The following is a 20590-nucleotide window of genomic DNA, read 5'->3' on the forward strand; positions in this document are numbered from 1 at the left end:
AATCTTAAAAAAAAAAAAAAGTCAGAAAGCCTACCTATCTACAAGATGGAAGGGAATGTCTGCCTTCCGGGGCCACACAAGGAAGTGACAGACCCAGGGGTACAACTTGCTGGAGTGGCGGGATCTTTGGGAGGAGTTAGGTGCTGAGACCACACAATCTCTCGATCCCAGCTCCACCATCACCAGCTATAAGACCTTCATGCTAACCTCAGATGAACCCACTTTAAACCGGTTTCTTTCATCAGTACAGAAGAGAATGATAACTTCATCGCTGAGCTGTCAGGAGGGTAGACGGAGACAGGCACACAAGGACTCACCACTGTTTGGGGGCACTAGTGAGCTCCCAGCAAGCCCTTGCTTGCTTGCCTGCTTACGGTCTTACCAGAAGCATCATTATTATTCCAGAGACAACTCTCTCTTTCCACTTCACCTTCTACTTCCTCGCATGCCTACTTTCTTCCAGAGGGCACTCATTCCCACCACTATGATGACCGTCCATTGTCTTCTCCTGCCTGGCATTTTCTCTCTAGCAGCTGTTTTAAACCCTTGAGTTGAACCCAATACAAGACTCATCTCCTGGGAAAACCAAGAAAGGCCAAGAGAGATAGAAATCCACCTAAATGGCTTACCAACAGTTCGCCTCTGCTCCTATCCCTTAGGAATAACAAAGTGACCATGGTATTGTCTTCATGATATGAAATGTGGTTTCATCTTCATCACGGCCTCCGTATGTAAATATCCTCAAATACAGAAAATGTGTCCTGGGTTTTTCCTTGTATCATGTTTTAACTATTTCTTGCAATCTAAGCTTCAAAGTAGAAACACTAAGGGTTGCCCCACTTTGTAAGTTTTAAAAAATGGACTTCGTAAAAAATCATTGCTTATTAAATGAGTCTACCAGCTACATGGGAGCCGTAGACACAAAGAGAGATAAGGTCAAGAGTGGTCCCCCGGGAAGGTATAGCCTTGTAAGAAAAACACAAGGGGATGAGAGTTATGTAGCAGGTGCCAGGTTCTGCAGCAAAATAAGCCCCGGATGCCAAAGGCTGTTCTCCGGTCACCACAGGCAGGCGCTTAAGGCCAGGTTTCCCAGGAACTAGGAAAATGTTTGAGTCCTTGGGGGGGAAAAAAAGGCATCATGTCCAAAATATGAAAAAGAAATGAGATCAAATACATATGTAACTGAATGTCTTCAAAACCTACCATATGTCAGCGGCATCCAAATTATTTATAAAAAGTGATTCCATCTGAAGATGATTTGTAAGCTGGGCTTTTTTCCCCCTTTCCATTGCCTCTCCCCTGGTTCCCTGGGGTTAACAGGCAATCTTTGGGGCTTCTTGGCTTGTGGCAGCCTGACTCCTGTCTTCCCACGGCACCCTCCCTGCGGGGCTCTGTGTCCAAATTTCCCCCTTTCCATAAGGATACCAGTTCCTCTTGGCGTAAGGGCCCGGCCCACCGGCCCCCCCTCCGCCCCCAGTGTGGCCTCCCCCTGATTTAACTCATTACATTTGCAAGGCTCTATTTCCAAATAAGGCCCCGTTCTGTGGTACTTGAAGTTAGAACCTCAGCACGTGAATTCTGAGGGACACAATTCACCCCATAAGAGTGGGCATAGTAGTCATGGGAGGAAGGCCAGCCAGGCACCTGCAAAGGCCCTACAGAGACCAGAGAGCACAGGGCCACGCAGGGAAGAGAATCAAGATGAACCTGAGGTGGGGGGCCCGGGTGGCTCAGTCAGTTAAGCATCCAACCCTTGGGTCGGCTCAGTTCATGGTCTCACAGTGATGAGATAGAGCCCCACATCAGGCTCTGCCCTCAGTGCCTCATCTGCTCGAGATTCTCTCTCTCTCTCTCTCTCCCTCTGCCCTGCCCTCCATCCCGGCTCATGCTCATGTGCACTCTTTCTAAATAAATAAAATCTTAAAAAAAAAAAAAAGATGAGTCTAGGATGTGTTCAAGAGCAAATTACAAAGTACTTTATAAACCAAATACAAGTTTCATCTACAGGCCAGGGGTTTTCCAGTATGAGATTTTAACATCAAAATGAAACATTAAAACAATCCTTATGCACCTCCGCCTTCCCTTGCCCTCCTTTTACCCAACTCCCCTTACCCCAAGATCCTAAAAGCCAACGAAGGAAGAGTCAAGCTCAAAGGCGTAGGGAGTCCCCGGGGCATGTTCCCGCATGATCCCAGGGCAGAATCCAAGGAACGGATCCTTGTTCAGGTGACCTCCTTCCACGCCTGCCACTTTCATTTGTCTCATTTAGAAGGTAATTCTTTGGTTGTTGTTGAATCTTAGATCATAATTTATTGGATCCATTTTTTAAAGTAGTATTCTGTAATACTAAATGGACCAATCTCGTCAATATCACTACCTGTATTTAAATGTTTTATGAAAGGGGGCGCCTGGGTGGCTCAGTGGGTTAAGCAGCTGCCTTCAGCTCAGGTCATGATTTTAGGGTCCTAGGATCGAGCCCCACATCAGGCTCCCTGCTCAGTGGGGAATCTGCTTCTCCTTCTCCCTATGTCTCTTTCTCCCACTTGTGTGCTCTCTCTCTGACAAGATTTTATTTATTTATTTGTCGGAGGGAGAGAGAGAGAGAGCACAAGCAGGGGGAGCAGCAGGCAGAGGGATTGCACAAGCCGTTCATGTAATACAAGTGGCTGGTAAACAAGGAAAGGGTCTGCTACTGACCCAAGATATGCACGTTAAAACAGCAATGAGTAACTTTTTTGCCTCCAGGGTTGACAGAAATGGAAAAGATCCAGTGTTGCTAAAGCTGGGGGTGAAAAGCGCTCTGGGAGAAAGTATAACTTGGTTTATTTCTGGAGGGCAATTGGCAGCATCTACCATGATATAAAATGTAAATAAGCTTGTGTCCAGAAAGTACAGTTCTGGTGCATTCCGGTGATACAGCAATGGGCAGCCTTCACTGAGCACCTCCTGTGTACCAGATGCCACACCAAGTGCATCACAAGGATGACATCATTTGCATCACAAGATGACCTATCATCACCTCCAGTTTCCAAGAAACTGAGGCTTGGAGAAGTTAAGTTTTCTTGGTGAGTGATTAGTGATTTAAATCCGGGGAGTCTGATTCCAAACCCTGTGCATATAATCACTCCCTTTAGCATACCTCACACTTGCACAAGGATGTACTATTATAATAGACAGACAAAATACAAGATTCTAGCATTAGAAGGATCAGGGACTTCAGAAGGAACGGGGATGCCTGGGTGGCTCAGTCGGTTAAGCATATGCCTTCAGTTCAGGTCATGATCTCAGGGTCCTGGGATCCAGCCCCACGTCAGGCTCCCCGCTCAGTGTGGAGTCTGTTTGTCTCCCTCCCTCTACCCTTCCCTCCTGTTTGTGCTCTCACTTGCTCTATCTCAAATGAATAAATAAAAAATATCTAAAAATAATAAAAGAAAATAAAATCACAAGGATGGTTTGATAAATAAGTTACAGTCATACCTTGGGAAGCCCTACAGCAGTAGATAGCTTCATTCGTACCAACAGGGAAACTACTCATGCCGTTTTATTCAGTAGAAAAAAAGGAAGTTATAAAATGACACAAGCAGTAAAATGAATTTTTTTAATCAACTAGGTATGTGCATAGGTACAAAGGGACACATACCACTTCAACAGCCCACCCCCACAGAGTGATGTAAGAAAAAGGACACACACCAAGTCATTTACAGTAGTTATTCCTTAAATGTGGAAGTAGGGGGACGTTCACTTCTTAAAATATGTATCATTTAGGTCTCTTGAGTTCATAAGTGACAGAAAGCCTAACCCAAACCAGATGAAATACTACAGGGGAACATTTGCTCATGCCACTGGAAGGCCCAGAGGTCTGGTGTGATTTGACAGTTTGACAAGGCTGGGATTGGTGTGATTTGGCAATGTAGCAATGTCTTCAAGGAACTGGATTCTTTCCATCTTTGTACTCTGCTTTCAGCTGTGTCAGCTGCATTCATAAGCAAGATTCCCTCATGGTGGCAAAAAGGTTGCAGCGGTTCCAGGCTTCACATAAGCAGCCCCACCGTATCCAGAAGCAGGGATGTTTCATGTCCTCTGTTACTTAGCAAAAGTCTTCAGCTTCAGTGTCGATGGAACCAACCCTGAATGAACTCTGGGGGCCAGAGGAATAGCAGGGAAGTATCAGCTTGGGCCTATATACTCTAAATAAACCACTGAGGCAAGGAGTCCTACTGAGATTGATCAAAGCGTCCCCCAGAGCTGGGAGTACGGTAGATCCCATGTAAATCACTCATGGCTGCGACATGATGGGGGAGGGGTGGAATGCTTGTTGTGGAAACAACACTACAATACACATCTGCATTATTTAAATTTTCTACCAATTAAATAGACACCAAAGCATTTAACACTTTGGTAGTTTAAAAAATACAACAGTGGGCCTTTTTTTTTTGGGGGGGGGGTTCATGAAAATACATTGCAAATAATCTTTTTTTTTTGAAAGATTTATTTCTTTGAGAGAGAGCACCCAAGTAGAGAGAGGGGCAGAAGGAGTGAGGGGGAGAGAGAGGGAGAGAGCACCAGCTTGGGAGGGGAGGGGGACAGAAAGGGGGAGAGAGCATCTGAAGGAGACCCCCTGCTGAGCTTGGAGCTTGGGTCATGACCTGAGCCAAAACCAAGAGAACCGGCTGAGTCACCCAGGCGCCCCAGCAAATGATCATTTTTACAAATATTTTTATTTCTTCCTCAAGTTCAAATTACATAGCTAAACTTCCTGCATCCAAGGGTCATCTAAGAGACGTGATGCTCCGTGTTGTAGCTAGAGGGACCAGTGCTGGACTGAGAATTAGCAGCCCGAGCTCAAGTTCTAGCTCAGTCAGCAACAGTGAGCTCTCAGCAGTCAGGGACCTGCTCCGGACTCAGTTTCCTTATCAGCAAATGATGGCTTTGGAGGAGACGATCATCACGGTCCCTTCTATCTCAAGTACTCCTTTCTCTTTGTTTATAAGATATTCCCACCCATCCATCCATCCATCCACCCATATCCATTCATTCATTTATGGATTTTTTTTTTTTTTGGTAATAATACTATATGCATAAGATAAAAATATTCTAACAATACAAAAAGATTCACAGTGAAAAAGTTCGTTCCTCCTCCCACCCCGCCTTCCAGCCTCTGCTCTGGGCCCCGCCCTCGAAACTGTTAACAATCTATCCTGTAAGCATGGATCCCTTTCCCCGCCCCCCGCCCCCAACCTCATTTACCCAAGCACTGACCCACCGCCCCTGTATCCCCCAGTCTGCTTTTTCTCTAACTATCTCCAATGGAACTCTTGGGTCCAAAGTCTTTTTGATAGAAGCATTGCAAAATGACCCACGGAGAAAGGGTGATGCTTTATTTCTCCATTGAATTATCAACACCTTACGTTATTACCGTTTCATTTTTATTGTTGTACAGGATCAAAAAAACACATCTCCTTGTGGTTTTACTTTGCCTTTCTTTCATCCTGTTTGAGGTTGAGAATGTTAACAAGCTTAAAAGCCACCGACAGTTATTTTTGTAAATCATCGGGGCCTGTACTGGGCCCCTTTGCTCTTGTGAATCTATCAGTTTCCTTGGAATGTGGAAGATGGGGCATCCTCGACACCCCTCTCCTGGGACAGTGGAACGTAGAAACCCTCCCATTAGGCCGTGGGGTTACAGGTGGGCGTTGAGTGGGGGTGGTGGGCAGAGTGGCTCAGGAGGGACCCACGGAGTGAGGGGGGCACCGCAGAGACTGAGAGCATGGCTTATACATTGGAAAGGGTTTGGGACATCGCCAAACAAAGAAAGAAAAAAGAATGTGCAATAGGGACTTTATGGCCTCCTAGACCTGAAATATTGGCAATCTGGCCCTTTGCAGAAAACGTTTGCGTTTCTGGTGCTGGAAGGGATAAAAAGAAGAGGAGGCTGGGATGGGGGAGGCTGGCGCAGGCTAGGAGGCAGGAGGGGACTCAGACAGTTGGCAGCTCCGAAGGGAAGAGTCCCCAGTTCTCTTAGCTGGAGGGCTTCTCGGTGTCAAGTTTTGCCAAGAGTTCAGAAAGGATCAAGATTTAATCTGGAGCATCTGGGGGGCTCAGTTGGTTAAGCATCTACCTTTGGCTCAGGTCATGATCTCAGGGTCCAGGGATCAAGCCCCCATCGGGCTCCTTGCTCAATGGCAAGTCTGCTTCTCCCTCTCCCACTCCCCCTCCCCCTCCCCCTACTTGTGCTCCTTCTCTCTCTGTCAGGTGAATAAATAAAACCTTTAAAAAAAAATAAAGAGTGTTCTGGAATCAGCAATGAGGAAGCAGGTCACTGTGACCTTTGTAGAACAGGTTTGGGGGATTGTTGATAGGCAGGTTTTTGAGTCACAAGAAAGAAAAAAAAAACCAGAAAGGCAGGGAAGGCCCTGCGGGTGGGGTGGGGTGGGGTGAGGTTGGGGTTGGGGAGAAGAAAGAGGGAGAGAGAGAAAGAAATAGGGAGGGAGAGGCCTGGACACAAAACAGGAGTGCTTAGCAGAAGTTAATTGGAACAAAAAAAAAAAACTGGCAAGACTTCCTTAAGAGAAATAATAATTACTATCTAATGTTATATAATCATAATTATTATCATGGATGCAAATACTGTTTACTTCTCTAAAGCACACGTTAGGTCTGTCTGACGTAAGCTGTAGCTTCTCCACTCACTTGACTCTCTCACTCTGTAGGGAAGGAAATCCCTGATGGACATAGAAACGGTGTCAACCCTGCGGAGGGGCCCTCCTTGGATGCAAGCCAGACCAGCCCCAACATACCAGCCCCCACACGTTTTATGTGTTCCTCAAAGAGGAAAAGTGACACGGCCGGGTACCTGGGTGGCTCAGCGGGTTAAGCCGCTGCCTTCGGCTCGGGTCATGATTCCACGGTCCTGGGATCGAGTCCCGCGTCGGGCTCTCTGCTCAGCAGGGAGCCTGCTTCCCTCTCACTCTCTCTCCCTGCCTCTTTGCCTACTTGTGACCTCTCTCTATCAAATAAATAAATAAAATCTTAAAAAAAAAAAAAGTGACACGGCCAGGCCACACAAGTGAACAGGGCAGGAGCTACAACTCTGGCTTTTGATCTCAGCTCTTTCTCTGCCCTATGGCCACCATGTCTATCCTTTTTGACAGCCCAGGAGCATATGACAGCCAGCTAGCATCCGTAGATCCTCTGTCAGTCTTTCCAGATTTTGTATATTCATTTCCATTTATATATTCATTCCCAAGGCATTGTAGTTCATTCTTTTCCAAACTTCTATTTGGAATACCCTCTTCCATTTTTGTAAAATTAATGTTAGGGAGGTAGCATTTTTTGTTCAAGGTTTATTTATTTGAGAGAGAGAGAGGGGGTGAGGGATCGTGGAGGGGAGGAACAGGGGGCAGAGGGAGAGGGACAAGCAGACTCCGCACTGAGCGTAGAACCTAACAAAGGGCTCCAGCTCATGACCCTGAGATCACAACCTGAGCTGAAACCAAGAGTCATTCACTCAACTGACTGAGCCACCCAAGCCCCCCAGAGGTAGGATTTTTTCATTGTGGTAAAATACACACAATACAAAAATTATCATCGCAGCTGTTTTCAAGTGTACCATTCTTCGGCATTATGTACGCTCACATTGTTGCTTAACAGTTTACATGAAGAATTTAAAATTTACATTAAAAGTGACATCCATCACCACCATGAAAAAGCTGAACATTTTTGCCATTCCTGACTGAAACTCTGTACCCATTAAACAATAACTCCCTATTCCCCTGGTTGTGGTACAATTTGTACCCAATAAAATCCCCATCTTAAGTGTACATTTCGATGGATGTTGACAAACGCATACTCTTGGGTAGTCACTCTCTCATCAAAATATAGAACATTTCTGTTACCACAAAATGTTCCCTTGTGGCTCTCTGCAATCAGTCCCCAAACTCTGTCTCTGACCTCTAATCTAGACTTGTGTTCTGCTCAAAGCACATGTTTTTTGCAGTCCTGGAGATTAAAAAACCACACCTCATTGTGGTTTTACTTTGTCTTTTTTTTTATAATTGTGTATGAAGTTGAGAATGTTTCTGTCATTATAGGTTTATTTTCCCCTTTCCTAGAATTTCATAAAAATGGGATCAGACCGTGTATGCTCTGGGGTATTTGGCTTCTCTCACTGAGTGTAATGTTTCTGAAATTCGCTCCTGTCTTGTATACCAGAACTTTGTTCCTTTTTATTGCTGAGAAGCATTCTAAGATATGAATCTATCAAAATTCGTTTATCTCTTCGCTGGCTGACAGACATTTTGGGTATTTTCAATTTTGTTTTGCTATTATGAATAAAGCTTCCATGAACACTCATGTACAAGTCTTTGTGTAGACACAGATTTTCAATTCTCTTGGGTAAAAACAACAGGAGTAGAATTGCTGGGTCATATGGTTAGTGTAACTTTATGAGAAGTGGCCAAACTGTTTTCCAATGGTGGTGGTTGTACCATTTTGGTTTTCACCTTCAGTGTCTGAGAGCTCTGTCACTCCACATCCTTACCAACACTTGGAGGCGGTGTCAGTTTTTCACGTTAGCCATTCCAGTGGATGTGTAGTGGCGTCTTTTTGTGGCTTTAATTTGCATTTCTCTGATAAATAAAAATGTTGAGCATTTTTCCTGCGCTTATTGGTCAATAGTAGGTCTCCTCTTGTGAAATGTTTGTTTAAGTTTTTTGCCCATTAAAGAAATGGGATGCTTGTCTTCTTATTATTGATTTGTAAGAGTTTTTTTTTTTAATATATCTGGATACAAGCAAGCCCTTGTCAGATGCATATGAATATCAGAAGTTAAAATTTGTCTAATTAGCCTCCACAGAAGCAAGGATAGGACCCCTTCTTCTTCTCCTTCTTCAAGATTTATTTATGTAGGGGCACCTGGGTGGCTCAGTGGTTAGGTGTCTGCCTTTGACTCAGGTCATGATCTTAAGGTCCTGGGATCAAGCCCTGCATCGGGCTCCTTGCTCAGAGGGGAGACTGCTTCTCCCTCTCCCACTTCCCCTGCTTATGTTCCCTCTCTTGCTGTGTCTCTCTCTGTCAAATAAATAAAAATCTTTTTTAAAAAAGATTTATTTATTTGAGAGAGAGAACATGGGAGAGAGAGGGAGACAGTGTGTATGCAGGGGTGGGTGGTGCAGAGAGAGAGGGAGAGAGAGAATCTCAAGTCGACTCCCTTCTGAGCATGGCCAATGCGGGTCTTGCTCTCACGACCCCAAGATCATGATGTGAGCCGAAACCAAGAGTCAAACGCTCAACTGAATGAGCCACGCAGGCACCCCAGGGTGGGACTTCTTAATACCAGGTTTTATATTTGTGGATGGCACTGCTCTGAAAGCGTAGCTAAGGATGGCTTGGCTTGATGGCCGCTGGCATTTTTGAGCCCTATACCTAAAGTGGTAACAAGCAGCGGCTTGGGTTCTTGGTGCGCAAAGACATTCTATGGCTCCGTGGCACTCCGGCAAGCAGTCTCAGGAAACCATAACCCAAAGCCATGGTGAGTCTTTGATGTAGGTTCTGAAGTTTCTAAGCCACATTTGTCTCTGGAAGAAGGAAAACGTGATAGAAGTGTCACAGGCCTAGGGGAGCTGGGTGCCTTGGCTTGGTTTCTGGATGGGGCACTCTAAGGTACATGGCATGTGTCTTGTCCTGGTTACAGTGAGGGAAAGCAAACAGCTCTGATTAAACAGCCTCGGAAGGTGATGGAAGGTGCTAGAAGGTGACAACTGGTGTCCTCACGTTCTCGCTCTTCTCTTTTTCAGTAGAATATTTGAAATCGTCAATGATGTGGGACCTCACGGAGTCCTCCCAAAATCCTAAAATCCTACACAGGAAGGTCTCCATGCAGCAATGGGGAGTCTCAGGGGTGACCTCGGACGCAGATCAAATTGCTTCTCAGTGATTATCTGGAATATTATCTGCAGAAATATCTCTTGTCAGGAGACCAAAGGGTTTCCTTCGAATGTGACTGGCAATGGCGCCTGGGTGGCTCAGTCATTAAGTATCTGCCTTCGGCTCAGGTCATGATCTCAGGGTCCTGGGATCGAGCCCCACATCAGGCTCTCTGCTCCGCGGGAGCCTGCTTCCCCTGCTCTCTCCGCCTGCCTTTCTGCTGACTTGTAATCTCTCTCTCTCTGTCAAATAAGTCAATTAAATCTTTAAAAAAAAAATAAAGAATGTGACTGGCAAAGCAGGAGGGCACCTTTGACCAAACAGATATGGTGCAGCTGAAACGGTCTGTCCTGTGAAACAGTGGGGACTGACCTCGCGTGGCGGCTGGAGCCAGAGACGAGCACTGGAGACGGCAGTGTGTGAGCAGACTGTCTGTCAGGGGCTTGCTTTGAGCCAAGGGGAATGAGGAAATCAGAGCCGGAGGGAATGAAAGAGGAACCAGGGCAGGCAGCAGGTGCACAAAGACCAAGCGAGGAAGGAGAAGCCGGGAATCCACATCTGCACTACAAAAAAATAAAACAAGGTTTCAGGGAGGGGAGTCGGGAAGGCTGTCAGGTTGGAGATGAGACCTCAAGGCTGAGTAAGAGTCCGCTGGGGATGAAGGGGAGGGCTGAGTAGTCCCAGCAGTGGGACCACATGTCAAAGGCCCCTGGGTGGCCGGCACTTCTTGGAGATGTTACTTCCGTCTTGGAGATGTCAGTTTCACAGCGATACCCTATAGCCTTAAAGCTCCAAGCACAGGGTGGGCACCTTCTCCTTCGTGTGGACCAAGGCTGTTACGCCCACGTGCTCGGCAACCATTCTCAGGCGGCCATGTCTTCTGTTCTCCCCTCCCCCCCCCCGCCCCACACTCCCCCCACCCACCCCCCGGTCCCATGCTGCTATCCAGGGTCCTGTTCACGTTAGAGTCTGGTCCTTTAATTTTCAAAGCCCTCCCTAAAGCCCTGGGGCTCGTGATGAGTATCTATCTCCCTCGGGTCTGGAGGACAACTGGCCTTCTGGCCCCAAATTCCTGTTTTCTTGCCTCATTGCCAGGCTTGGCCAGGCTTCCTCAGGGACATCTGGAAAAGAACTTTCCGACGCCATGTTTTAGCTTTTAAAAACGACAGGCTGTTCTAAAATCTCACAGTCAGATTGGGATGGCCTCAATGTTTTTGTTTAAGAGCCTTTGAAGAAAATATTGTATAATGATACTTAGTTTCATACTAGATGTAGCCAAGAGCCCAAAGTGCAGTTATGGGGGTACCCATGTTTTGGAAAAACTGATACATGGAAATTCTCCTAACAGAGCTCTATTCTGAGAGGATTTTTCACATTAAAAAAAATCACTGCTGGCTTCCTTTAAATAATTTCCCCCCGTGTAGTTAAAAGATCAAGTTTTCAAGAGAAATTCAATCCATAGTCAACTTCTCAGCGTCGATAGGAGGACAGTCGTTGTATAAAGAAGGGCCCAACTGAATGTCCCCTTCCCTCCACTCAGCACATCAGGATTTGCATGGCCTCCTCTTCCAAAAATCCTACCATCTCCAACCTTCAGTTGGGCCCCTCTGTGCTCAGCCATGGACTCCCCCCAGCCCAGACTCTGGAGCTGGACTGTCTCTGGGAGACCCGAGGCCCCCCGGTCTCCTCTGGATCCCGAACGCGTCCAGCCATGCCCCCGATGCTCTGCTCCTCTTTCCAGCAGAACTCTCCAGGAAGTTGTCTATTCCGACTGTCTTCAATTCCTCTCCCGTTATCTTTTAATGCAGTTTCACCAGGCTCTCACCCTGCCGCTCCCCTGCCACTGCTCTTGTCCAGGTCACTCGCCAGGCCTGACGGGCACCCCTCCCCCTCTCCTCTCACTCGACCTCTCACCAGCTGATTCTTCTCCGCTGTGGAACCCTTTCCTCACTTGGCCTCGGGACCACCACTCTTCCATGCTTCTCCTGCAGCCTCGCTTGTCTCTCTTTGCGCATCCTCCTCATCTCCCCAACCCCCCAGCCACTGGAATATTCCGGAACTCAGTCCTCAGACTTCTTCTCTCCTCCCCTCTGCATTCACTCCCCAAGGGGCATCTGTGGTCACGTGGCTTTAGAGGCATCACAACAGCTGACACAGTCGTGTTTCAGCCGCGGCCTCTCCTCTGAACCCCAGGCCCACACAGTCTTCCTATGTCCCCTCCTGCTCAGCTACGGTCTGTGACACTCCGTTGCTAGAGCCATCAGGTTAAAACATAAATTAGAGCTTGTCATTCCTTTCTCAGGACCTTCCACAGTGCCCCACCTCGTGTGGAATGAAAGCCCGTCCTGAGGAGGGTCTCCATGGCCTGTATGACGTGGTCCCTGGACGCCTCTCTGAGCTGGTTTTCGGTCAACACTCACTCACTTTGTCCCCATCGCTGGCACGCCTGAGGTAGCGCTGCCCATGGACAACCCTTGGGTGCTGAGGATGGCCTCGGGGCAGGAGGGTGGCCTCGGCCTCCCCCCACCACCAGCAGCCCACCCCACAGCTGTCCCAGGGCAGCCACTGCTGAATGAAAGAGAGGTGCAAGTGGCCAGCCGCCTCCGCAGCGTGGGACAGCTCTGGAGGGTCGTCCTATCTTCAAACTCCTGTCACGGGAGATAGCTCCTCCTGAACCTGGTCTCGCTCCCTTCCGCCTTCCCTTCCACAAGCTGATCCCAAGAGCACTCCCCCATGAACTCGCCGGGCACCGATCACCATCTCAGACAGACACTGCTTCCTGGGGAACCCGACCTAGGAAACTGATTCCTTTGCTGTTTCTGGAACCCACCAGTACGCTCCGCTCACAGAGCTCTTCTCCTAGATGCTCTCGCAGCTCCCTCCCTCCCTTTCTTCCCATCTCTCCGGAACATCCCATAGAGAGCGGCCCCTCCTGACTAAAACAGCACCGCCATCACCAAGTCCTCTCCTGTTATCTCTTGGACACAATTTAATGAGTGTGGTGGAGCCTCATTGGGCTACACGGTTTTCTACGGTCTTTGTGATCATGTGATAAATATTTCCTTGTTTATTTCTCCCATTGCATGCTTGCTCCATAGGGCATGGACATCACCTATTTTGTTCACTGTTATTCATTCCCTGGCTCCTGCCACGGGGTCGGGACTCAGCACCAAGTCAGGATGCTGCTGGTCTTACTCTGACCTGATGCTGGTCACTGGCCACTGTTCTATTCTCTGTGACAAAGTCCTGCCGTGTGACTTTCCACCTTGACTCCTTCGATCTCTTTGACGATGAGTCAATGTCTTCATGGCTCCCATCGTAACCTCCACGACTTGGTGGAGGGTCTGCCTTATTACCTCCTCTCCAGCCTTTCTCGAGGCAGGATCCTGCCCCTAAAGCGTGGTCCCTCTCTATCTGCTATTCGATTAGCAGGAATCCTACCTCTCATTCTCCAGGTGCCCTCGTGTTGTTGAATACCGGAACCTCCCCCTACAATCCAAGTCCCCGTTCTCATCCATGTGCCACCCGCAGTCTGGGCGGCCTCCCTGAAAGCCCTGTCCAGACGATGAGCCACCCTTCCATCGGCAGCATCTGAGAGGCCACTGACAGGCAGTGTCTCTGATGCAGGGAAGAAAGTTCGCGTCGAGGTGGACATCCCAGCTCTGCCGCTTACTGTGGCAGAGTGCTAGCCCTTCAATTCTCTGTGCTTTAGCTCCCCACCCTCTTGGAAAGCACAGTTGATGACATCAGCCTTGCAGAACGGCTGTCACCAGCACAGGAGGACATACGAAGACGTCTGGCACGTTGCGGGCAGTCAGCAAACTTCCCCGACTATCCTGAGATCCTTGGTGACATCTGGCCCATTGTGTTCAGCGGAGTGGCACCGTGTCCTCAAGAGGCAGCTTTGAGTCTCGGTAGCCTCCGTGTGCAAAAATCGAGTATTTCCCTCGGGAAAACATTAGCATTACGTGAAGGGTTGTGAGAATTTCAAACATCTCGGAACGATACAACAGCAAACTGTGTGCGGCCGGCGGGGTCCACCGGGTCCGGGCAGTTAGCTCAAGCTGACAGAAGCCTGGCTTTGCCTCTGAACGGCAGCCTTTAACAGACAGGTAGCCCTAACGCAGAATGAATACTGTCCTCGCTTTTGTCAGATTTAATGGAAACATTTATACTAAACCTTGCCAATTTCACAGAAGCTTTTCTAGTTCCCATTACTTTGCTACTCCCGAGGAAGGGAGTAATCGCTTCGGGGGCAGGGTGTGGTATATTTAACAGAGCGGTGAAAGCAAGTTCAACACAAATGACCAATGTTGGCAGATTGCATAATGCTCGAGTTATTTTTGAGATGGGCAGTGTTTTTCTTTTTTTTTATTCTATTTTCCTCCCTCTCAAGTTGGCGAAGGATTTCCAATGAATAGCCTCTGTCTGGTACAATCCAGTTAGCTCACGTTGCATACACGGTGTCAAAGAGAGGCTGTGTAATGAGAGACATTCATTATTTTAATGGACTCCCAGTATAGTGAAGACGGAGGAGGAAATGTTGGGGTGTTCACTTGTAATTTGTGCTCTTGGTTTGGAAGCAGGGCATGAGCTCAGCAAAGAGAATGTAAAAATACACAATAAGGTCCCCACATTCTCTGAAGTCTGAGTCATCATCTGTTAGGGAATCGAAACATGTGTAGACACATCATGAAGGTTTTAATATTTTTCTTCGTGACCAGGTACAGAGCTTCCGAGTCCAACTGCTGTGTTTTTTCTGGGAGATCGCTAGGCAGGATACGTTTAAAGTTACTACTAAATCCGGTAGTAACACGGTATCCTTTCAACATACTTTGTCCACTGCGATGGCTAGAGGTGAAGAGTGTCCTTGAGAACACGTAGTGTGCGTCCAAGAAGGCAGTCAGATTCATCTTTCATACTCAGCCCAAGATGGCTCAAAGATTCCCAGTTTCCTCCTGGGGAGCTGAGTGCAGAAGCCAAGAGGATGTTTGAGTCCAGTGAATGTTTTCCAAGAGAAGCTTCAGCACTTACACTCATTTTTCTTTTTTTTTTTTTTTAAGAGGGTAGGGAGACAGAGAATCTTAAGCAGGTTCCACGCCCAGCATGGAGCCCAATGTGGGGCTCGATCTCACAACATGAATCATGACCAGAGCCAAAATCAAGAGTGGGATGCTAAACCCACTGAGCCACCCAGGCGCCCCTCCAGTTTTCATTTTTAAAAACTATTATATGCTCATGTTAAGAAAAAAGTAAATAGCACACAGTGAAGAGTAAGCCTCCCTCAGCACACTGACCATCCCCCTTCCAGGTCCCTTCCCCAGAGGAAACCACTGTTAGCATTTGTTTTGTGGGTCCTTCCCAATAGAGTCTATGCATACAAGAGGAGCTTTGATTTTTTGAAATGCGTTTTTATAGGTTCAGCTGAAGTGGTTTGTAAGATAGCTTTTCCAAATAACTCTCCATGGTAACATAACTTTGGAACATACACAACCACACACACTCACACGGATATACACACGTACACACACACACAGTCGTCCTCTACAGCAGAAAATGGAGGGGAAATGATGCAACAGCATGACTAGCAGGTATATTCCAGTAAACCGCGATGGTGAGTGGATTTTCAGATGGTTCCAGACAGCTTTTTGTACAGAAATAGCCCGGTAAGAACACCCAGCCTACTCAGACGGCAGAACAAATCCCAGGAACTTGCCTTTGTGCAACCTTCCCCTTCAAGCTCAAGTCTAAACACATCAGAGCTTGGCAGGGCTGCTCGGGTACATTGGCCGACAGACAGACACTCTAGTCCCTCAGGCTTTCTGTGCTTTTCCCTCCGAACCAGCAGATTCTTAAGGATTGGACCCCACCAGCCCATCCCCTGCCACCAACACGCAGAAGCAGAAAGCCGCTCGAGTTTTCTCTCCATCACACAGCTGGACCAAAACCCAACTCACTCCCACTCGGAAGGAAAGGAAGAAACACCAGCAGGTATAAAGAAACACGCCCATGTGTGCATGTTTGGCAGAAACAAGGAAAATCATTCTGTCTAGGAGGCCATTCTGAAGCTAGGTCACGCACAGTATCGCTCAAATCGGGAAGTGGTGTCTTTGGCTTCAGGATAGTGGTGGCTGATGGGAGCAAGACGGAGTAACATGAGAAGCTGCCGTTCTAGAGACTTTTTCATAACTGACACGGGAGTGGGGAACACCAGAGGACTTGCTCTTACCTAAGCCCCAATACAGAATAATAAAAGAGCTGTCCTAATTTTTAGCGGAGTCAGCCAATCTACAGGGAACCCGAGTAAAAATTTCTCATCAAAAGCCAACACTCTAAAATAGGAACCATATGGAAAGCAGTAGAAAAGGAACGTTTCCATCGTACAGCAGATATACCTGGGAGAGCACGTCTTAGTCCTGGTTAAGGAAAGAGAGACTTTTATGTCTGGTTTCCGGGACACTGGAACGATCAACGTTCCACGGAAATACTGCCTCACCTGCTGGCTCCTGCCTGAAAAATCCTTTCTGAGTTGAGAAAGCCTTAAAGTCCTCAACAGCGGAGAAAGCGAAAGAAGCAAAATCAGCGATCAGGATAATGCTCGTTTCCTGAACGCTTACTTACGGTAAATGCTTACATTCATACTCAGGACTTTACATGAATGATCTCCTTTAATCCCTGTGGTGGCTGGTCCCCAGGATGACCCCTCCATGACCTGGCCTCTACATACATAGACGCCCTCGTGCAGCACCCTTCCCTTGAACTTGGGCTGGCTCTGGGACGCACATATAACCAGCAGCATGGGGCGGAAGGGATACTGCGCGGTCTCCAAGCCTAGCTCGGGAGAAGCCTGCCACCTTGGTTTCTTGGAAGGGGTATTCTTGGGGAAACTCAGTTGCCAGATGAGAAATCCAATTCCCTTGAACCTGCCATGCTGGGAGAAAGCCCAAGCAAGTCACGTGGTATGGCTGGGTGGAGAGCGAGGCCAGCGATGGCCCTGGGCTAGTCCCGCCGTCTGGCACCAGGTGCCAGACACGTGAACGAAGAAGCCAGCTTCATGCCGTCGCAATGTCCTCTCCAGGCGATTTGGCCCCGACCCGGAATCTGATGACCCTAAGTGAAAATTGCCCAGAAAAGCCCACTCAATCCGCAGAACATTAGACATCATAAGAAATCGGTGCTTTAGACCACCAGGTTTCGGAAGGCTTTGTTATCCAGCCAGAGATTGCTGAGATACTTACTCTCCACGATTCTGAAAATCACAGTGAATGCTCCAACATCCATTTCACTCTTCCTCACCGTGCAATCTGGGTTCTCCTAGGGTACCCCTCATTGGACTATGCTAGTGGTTTTCAAAGTGTGATCCTGTGGCTTCAGTGTTATCTCAGAACTCATTAGAAAGGCAAATTCTGGGACATCTGGGTGGCTCAGTTGGTTAAGCCTCTGCCTTCGGCTCAGGTCATGATCTCAGGGTCCTGGGATCGAATCCTAAATCGGGCTCCCTGCTCAGTGGGAGCCTGCTTCTCCCTCTCCCTCTGGCTGCCGCTCCCCCTGCTTATGCTCTGGCTCTCTCTCTGTCAAATAAATAAGTTAAAAAAAAAAAAAAAAGGTAAATTCTCAGGCTCTTCTCTAGACCTGCAGAATCAGAAATTCAAGCACCGAGGCCCAGTTATCTGTCTAGTGATTTGTGTTTTTATGCGTCCTTCGGGTAATCCTGACATATGCGCAAGTTTGAGAACTCCCATCCGTATACCAACCCCGGTAACCCTGTCCATACCTTGCTAGTAACCGCTTTAAGGACCCAGGCCTCAGTCAAGCAGCACCTGGCATTCCCTTGGCGTCAGTCATGAATCCGTGCCCGAGGGCATGGTCCATCCTGGTGACAGTCACTCTGTGAAAGGAGCTGGCCTTAAGAGACAGCTGCCATCAAGAATGGAAGGCAGGGAGGCCAACCAAGCCTGGGTCGCTGGCAGCAGGATTCAGGCAGACCGTGTCTCCTTTGAACTTTGAATTAGGGAGGGTGGGGTGGGGAATGTCTGTCAATTTCCTTACTGCTTAGACCCATGTGAGTTGGCTTCTGGTTTCTTACACCTCCAAACACACAGAGTGTGATGATCTGTCTCTCACGTGGGAGAGGCTAGCTAATTTGCAGTATAGCTCAGACCCCTAGGAAGCAGAAAAGCTAGGGTTGGATCCTAGCAGAAAAGCTAGGATCTCTGTGTTGTCAAAGGCCACCGTCATAATGAAGCCCCGAAAGGGTGAGCTTTGCCCTCTTCCTGAGATCAGAAGCTTCTGTGCATATACTCCATGGGTTAGGGCGTCTGACAGAAGAAGGGATACCACGGAATGGGGAAAAGGTCCAGGGAGAGGAGGGAGGTTGCAAAAAAGAGAATTCCTGCTGAATTCTACTCAGGTCTGGCCTCTGCTTGGGCATTTCCTCCTGCCCCTAAATTGAATGACGTCCTTTCTCCTTTCCTTCCCCCCCAAACAGACTGTCATATTCTGTTGTTTTGCAGGGAAGATGCCGGGAGAGGGTAAGGCGATAGTGTTCCTTTGGTGAGCAGGCTGATTGGTCCAAGGAGGTCTATAAACGGCATCCACCCACAGCCCGCTACTCCAAAGACAGTTTATAATCACAAAAGGAACAATCCGGAAGATTCCAGCTGTCAACACAGCTAAAATGTAGCAGCCGCAGACCTTGCACAGGCGACACAGGCCATGACACGGATTGGGGATTTTTCTAACCTCGGGGATCCCCAGGCTCTATGCCCCCTCAGGGGACGCCAACATTTGAGGGGGGCAGGGGGCTCTTGCCTCTATTCCCCTACACTGTGGTCTCCACCGGAGGTCTCCTCCATCCACTTCTGACACACCCCGGCCTCTTCTGGAACCGACCATGAGAGTGAGGTGCCTAATTTTAACCTGTGATCTGAAGCCCAGTTGGGGGCAGTCCCAAGGTACCAGGTAGCTCCAGCTAGAGGGCCCTTTCAGGGAAAACACGAAACAAGGCTTAAGAGAAACATGACAAACAAGAAGGGGACAATTCTTTTCTCCAACTGTCATCCAGAGTTTGAAACACGGGCAGATCAGCTTTGTTAAAAGTTCTGATAAATGTTCTCCTAATTCGAAACCGCTGGCTCCGGGAAACAGCAGGCATTTCTCGAAGCCTCGGCTGGTGCGTGGCATTAACTGAGCACTGGGAAAGGACATCAGTGAGGGAACAGTCCTTCCAGGGACGCTTAGAAACGACTATAAAACAAGTCGACAACGAAGATAGAGAGGATAAGACAACAAGGCACCGCCTCCTTCCTAGGTACTATTGTGTCTAAACTAGGGTGATCCTGGTCAGGAGCCCAGGCGTAAGTCCTGTCATTATCTTCCTTGCACCGATAAGCAAACCGAGGTACTGGGCGTTTAAGTCATTTTCCCAAGGTCAAGGGATTTCAAACCGAAGCAGGCTGATTCAGGAGGCCGTGCTCCTGACCCTGATGCAGGATGCTAACAGGGAGGAGAGCAGGGAAGAATGGGGTTCACCCATACGGCCCCCTGGAGGAGGTAAGGGTTCAGAAGACTGGTGGGGATTCAGGGCCATGTTGCTGGTAAATGAGAATGAGCAAGAGGTAAACACACACACACACACACACACACACACACACACACAAACTTAGGTTCCCCTTCTTGCTAACTCATGTTGCCTTTTTCTTTTTTCTTTTTTTTTTTTTTTAAAGATTTTTATTTATTTATTTGTCAGAGAGAGAGAGCACAGGCAGACAGAGTGGCAGGCAGAGGCAGAGGGAGAAGCAGGCTCCCTGCTGAGCAGGGAGCCCGATGTGGGACTCGATCCCAGGACGCTGGGATCACGACCTGAGCCGAAGGCAGCCGCTTAACCAACTGAGCCACCTAGGCGTCCCTCATGTTGCCTTTTTCTTAAGATATATTATTTATTTGGGAGACACACACACAGCACGAGTGGGGGAGGGGCAGAGAGAGAAAGTCTTAAGCAGACTCCCTGATGAGTGTGGGGCCCGAGGCGGGGCTCGATCTCCCCACCATGAGGTCATGACCTGAGCTGAAACCGAGAGTCGGTGGCTTCCGGCCTCCCCCACCCAGGCGGCCCTGGCCCCCGTTACCTGTAATGACCGTAGGGGCAAGTCTGTTCCGTAGCTTCGGTCCTTAGGCCCGCGCCAGGCCCTGGGGGCCGGGTTTTCCCGGAGCCGTGGGTCTGGACGGAGAGCGATCCGGTCCCCAGGCTGAGCCGCCCTCTTTCAGAGACCAGGAGCCCCAGCTGAGAGCGACCCCGTGGGCCCCGCGCAGCGCGGCCAGCCTCCCCGCGGGCTCTGGCCTTCCGTGCAGCGGCTCCGCTCGTGAGCACACGCCCTGCACTCCCGACAGGCCCGGGACCCCAGGGCCACCCAGCCCAGCGTCCTTTCCCCGGCGGGCGCCGCCGAGGCCGGAGCTGGGGGCAGCGGAGGTCTTGGCGAAGGGCCCTTCCGGGTGGGGTCGGCTGGTCTGGGCCCCTGGACGGCTGACCTCTGCGCCTGCTGCGGGTCGTAGCGCCCGGTTCTGGCCCCCATGCCCGCTCACTCCCCAGAAGAGAGGCCGGTGGTGAGGGTGGGTGGCCTGGGCCCAAGGGGAGTGCCCTGGGCCCCGTGCTGAGCCTGTCCCCCCC

At 48.9% G+C, this 20590-nt stretch overlaps 1 protein-coding gene across 1 annotated transcript in view; it reads right to left on the reverse strand.

The window, feature by feature from the left end:
* Nucleotides 1-779: 779 nt before the first annotated feature.
* LOC116869867 (laforin-like) overlaps nucleotides 780-20590 on the reverse strand; it is a 25977-nt gene continuing 6166 nt past the window's right edge. Inside the window, exons 2-3 of the mRNA XM_032861425.1 lie at nucleotides 20052-20579; nucleotides 780-808 (exon numbers count right to left, since the gene is read on the reverse strand). Of these exons, the coding sequence (XP_032717316.1) occupies nucleotides 790-808; nucleotides 20052-20579 (547 nt within the window). The 3' untranslated portion in view covers nucleotides 780-789. The remainder of the gene's footprint in view (nucleotides 809-20051; nucleotides 20580-20590) is intronic.

This window comes from Lontra canadensis, unplaced genomic scaffold, assembly GCF_010015895.1.
Source record: "Lontra canadensis isolate GAN:19392208 unplaced genomic scaffold, GSC_riverotter_1.0 scaffold21, whole genome shotgun sequence".
Taxonomy (NCBI): Eukaryota; Metazoa; Chordata; class Mammalia; order Carnivora; family Mustelidae; genus Lontra; species Lontra canadensis.